This window comes from Octodon degus, unplaced genomic scaffold (genome assembly GCF_000260255.1).
Source record: "Octodon degus isolate 3935 unplaced genomic scaffold, OctDeg1.0 scaffold00126, whole genome shotgun sequence".
NCBI lineage: Eukaryota > Metazoa > Chordata > Mammalia > Rodentia > Octodontidae > Octodon > Octodon degus.
This window is the reverse complement of record NW_004524702.1, coordinates 3,275,587-3,278,981: the sequence shown is the minus strand read 5'-3', so window position 1 is coordinate 3,278,981 and position 3,395 is coordinate 3,275,587. Positions and strand designations below refer to the sequence as shown.

General features: G+C 45.2%; 1 protein-coding gene across 1 annotated transcript in view; it reads right to left on the bottom strand.

The window, feature by feature from the left end:
* The window catches only part of Kif15 (kinesin family member 15), a 46,633-nt gene that overhangs the window by 37,426 nt on the left and 5,812 nt on the right, over nt 1-3,395 (bottom strand). The window contains exon 4 of the mRNA XM_023700642.1: nt 3,095-3,171. Within this exon, the coding sequence (XP_023556410.1) occupies nt 3,095-3,171 (77 nt within the window). The remainder of the gene's footprint in view (nt 1-3,094; nt 3,172-3,395) is intronic.

Genomic DNA, 3,395 nt, shown 5'->3' with positions numbered 1-3,395 from the left:
CTGGCCAAAAGTGCCCTGAAGGCATTCGAGGAACAAAAAAAAAAAAAAAAATCCTTATTAAAAAAAAAAAAAAGTGAATGGTCTGGTTTTTTTCCCTTCAATCCCACACCAAAGAGCTAACCTCTGTTAACATCTGCTAAGTGCATCCAGATTACAGAAACAGAGCTATCGCACTTCTCATCTGCAAAACTTGGCGTGATGCCCTCAGACTGCCCTGTGCCCGCTGTTCTCCTTATTTTATCTCAGGTGGTTTCCAATCCCATACACAGAGGTCTGCATCACTGCCTACAACGGTCAGGCAGCCTTTCATGGATGTAGGAGCTCAGGGAGTGACTCATTTAACCACCATAACTGAGCTTTTGTTTCCAATTCTGCCCCCTTAAATAACTAAGCAATTCCTTCCCCAGTTATGTGTCTTGGAAAGGTATTAAAGTGTCTGCATAGTGTAAGGCAACTTAAAAAGCTCTCCTGCTCTAGCTTTGTTCTGTGCAGCGTTGCGCTCATTACCCCACTTACCAGAAATGGCAGCAAGAAAAAACTTACTAAGACCATATTTTACAAAGAATTGTCAATCACCATGTGAAACGTCTGTAGCTTAGGGTCAAAGCCAAAATACGAAAGCCTGAATTTATTTCTTGATTAAATGTCCTCCCACACTAGTAAAAGTTCGTCAGACGTGTATCTTGTAATCTTGGAAGCTGGCAGGGAAAGTTGAGTAATAACTAAGAATGAGAAATGGGTTTTGCTGAGTCTTCCCAACCTGGGTAAGCCCAACTGTTCCCTAGGCAGGCTTTGAGGAAGGAGGGCGGGCCGCCATCGACTGCTCTAGAACGCCAGCTGTCCTCAGCACAGCAGCGGGCACGCTCTCCTACGAACGCCTGGTCTCCCAGTGCTTTCTCAGGGCTGCCTACAATCCCCGGAAGCAACACGCACCAAGCTACGAAGTCCCTATGACTATTAGCACGCATACAGCATCTTCAAAGCAAGCCCTTCTGGAAACAGAGCAGCTCTGGCACTAGTGGCTCTGACAGAGGCGTTCAGAACCTCACCCTGAAAAACACAAAAACTGCTCTCCTAGCAGACATGCGAAAGCAGTTTGCTCCTTTGCTCAGATGGGAACATGTAGCTGTGCTGAGTCCACAGAAGCTAAGCACGACTTCTTGGCACTCAGGAGGCTAAGGCAAGACAATCAGAAGTTCAAGTCCAGCCCAGGCAACTACTGAGACCCCCTCACAGAATAAAAAGAACTGGGGTTTAGTGCAGTGACAGAGTACTTGTCTAGCACCTACAAGGCCTTGGGATCAATCCCTAGTACTAAGAAGAAAAAAAGGGCAAATGTTCCCAGTAGAAAACATGTACAAAACAAAGAAAGGCTTTAACTGCTTCAGTCTTTATTTTCTTGAATTCTGAGCCAATTATAGAAGAATCAGGACATATAAGCACAAACAAAAATAAAACCAAAGGGGCTTGCAGGTTAGCTCAGTTGCTTGAAGCGCCTGCTTGGGCCTAGTCAGGCACAGCGGACTGGACTGCAGTTTGATTCCCACCTCCACATGCCTCACCAGATCCGCCCTTAAGGCAGCCTGAGCCAGCCAAAAAAAAAAAGAATCCAAGTTTTTGGGGGGCTTGCAGGTTAGTTCAGTTGTTTCAGGTGCCTCGTTGTGCAAACTCAGTCAGGTGCAGGGGACCAAGGTTCAATCCCCAGCTCCACAAGCCACACCAGACCCTGCCTTAAGGCAGCCTGAGTTAGCCAAAAAAAAAAAAAAAAATCTTCTCAAAAAAAATTTTTTTTTTTCTTTTCAAATTTTGGGGCTGGGGAGATAGCTCAGTAGAATAAGTGATTGTCTGGCAAGCACAAGGTCCTGAGTTCGATCCCTGGAACCACCAAAAAAACTAAAAATAAAATAAATAAGTAAAACCAAAAATATATAATTGCTGCTCAAAATAAATTCTAAAATTCACTGCATTCTATTAAAAACTTCTGGTTTTTCAGAGAACTAAAAAGCCTATTGCTGAAAGCAAAAGCAAAAACAAAACACCTCGACTAGCAGGATGGTTTCTGGCCCCATAGCTGAAACTCCAACATGGGACCACAGCGGTGCTTTTGGGCTGCTGGCAGGGGAAAAGCAGCAGCACCCCTCACTTCAAGGACAGACACCAGGGCTACTCTGAAGAAGTTCCAAAGTTTCTCCTGAAGTTAATTATACACTTAACATGCGACCCAGCAAATGCATTCCTAAGTATTTATCCAAGTGATTTGAAAACTTTTATCACACAAAATCCAACATTCCGATATTTGTAGTAGCTTTGTCTCATTGAGAACAGGAAATAAGCCAGGCTTGGTGGCACACACCAGGTGGCGCACACCTATAATCCCCGCTGCACTGGAGGCTGAGGTGGGAGGTTTGCAAATGGAAGCCACAGTGGGCAACTTAACAAGACACTGTCTCAAAACAGAAAAATAAAACAGGTTAGGGTTGTGAGCAGCCCTGGGCTCAGGCCTAAGTACAAGAGAAAGAACCATGAGGAGCACAGAGACCAACATCAGAGGAGTCCCCATCGGCTGAGGCTGGCATAAGGTGAGGAACAGAGATGCACACTGGGTATGACCAAAGTACAGTACCAGCCCCTATGAGACCACAGCATGTGGACAGGTAGCACACACAACTAAACAGGAAACATACACGCTCCTACAGAAGGCTTCAAATGGTACAGCTATTCTCCTCTGCAGGCGGTGGGTGGGCAGGCGGGTCTGACCACATGCAACCCCAACCCAAGACTATGTCCAGCTCTAGGCAGAGATGTGAGAAAGCAAGAAGGGTCGGGGCTGAGCGCTGTTGGCGGGGCTGTAGCTAAGCCATGTGGGTGGCCTCTGGGAACAGGAAGAAGCAAGGATGCAGATTTTCCTTCCAGAAAAGACCATGGCCCTGCCTTCTTCAGTTCAGCCCTTGAGACCAGAACTGAACTTGTGACTTATAAGCCTGCAGGAACAAATCTATGTTGCTTAACCCACTACGCTTGTTGTAATTTGTTAAAACATTTGAACTTGCATGGACTGTTGTACCCTTCAACACAGACACAGTCAATGACATACTAGGCAAAGATGGTGCCGTTATAGCCGCTCATGCAGGACTCCACGATGCTCTTCGCCACTGTCGAGAATACAGACTCCTACAAAGGTAAGTGCCAAGTAGGTTAGCATTTCAGAAATAGGAGACACATTCCCTAAAATACATTCTTTTTTTTCTTCCATAATTTTATTGAGAAACAAATAGCAATGAGACAGTTTCAAAACAAACTGGTAGGACAGTTTCAATAATTTACACATTGCGTACATTCTTCCTAGTGGTTAATTGCTGTACAAGATGCAGACATGATATCCTATTTACAAACAC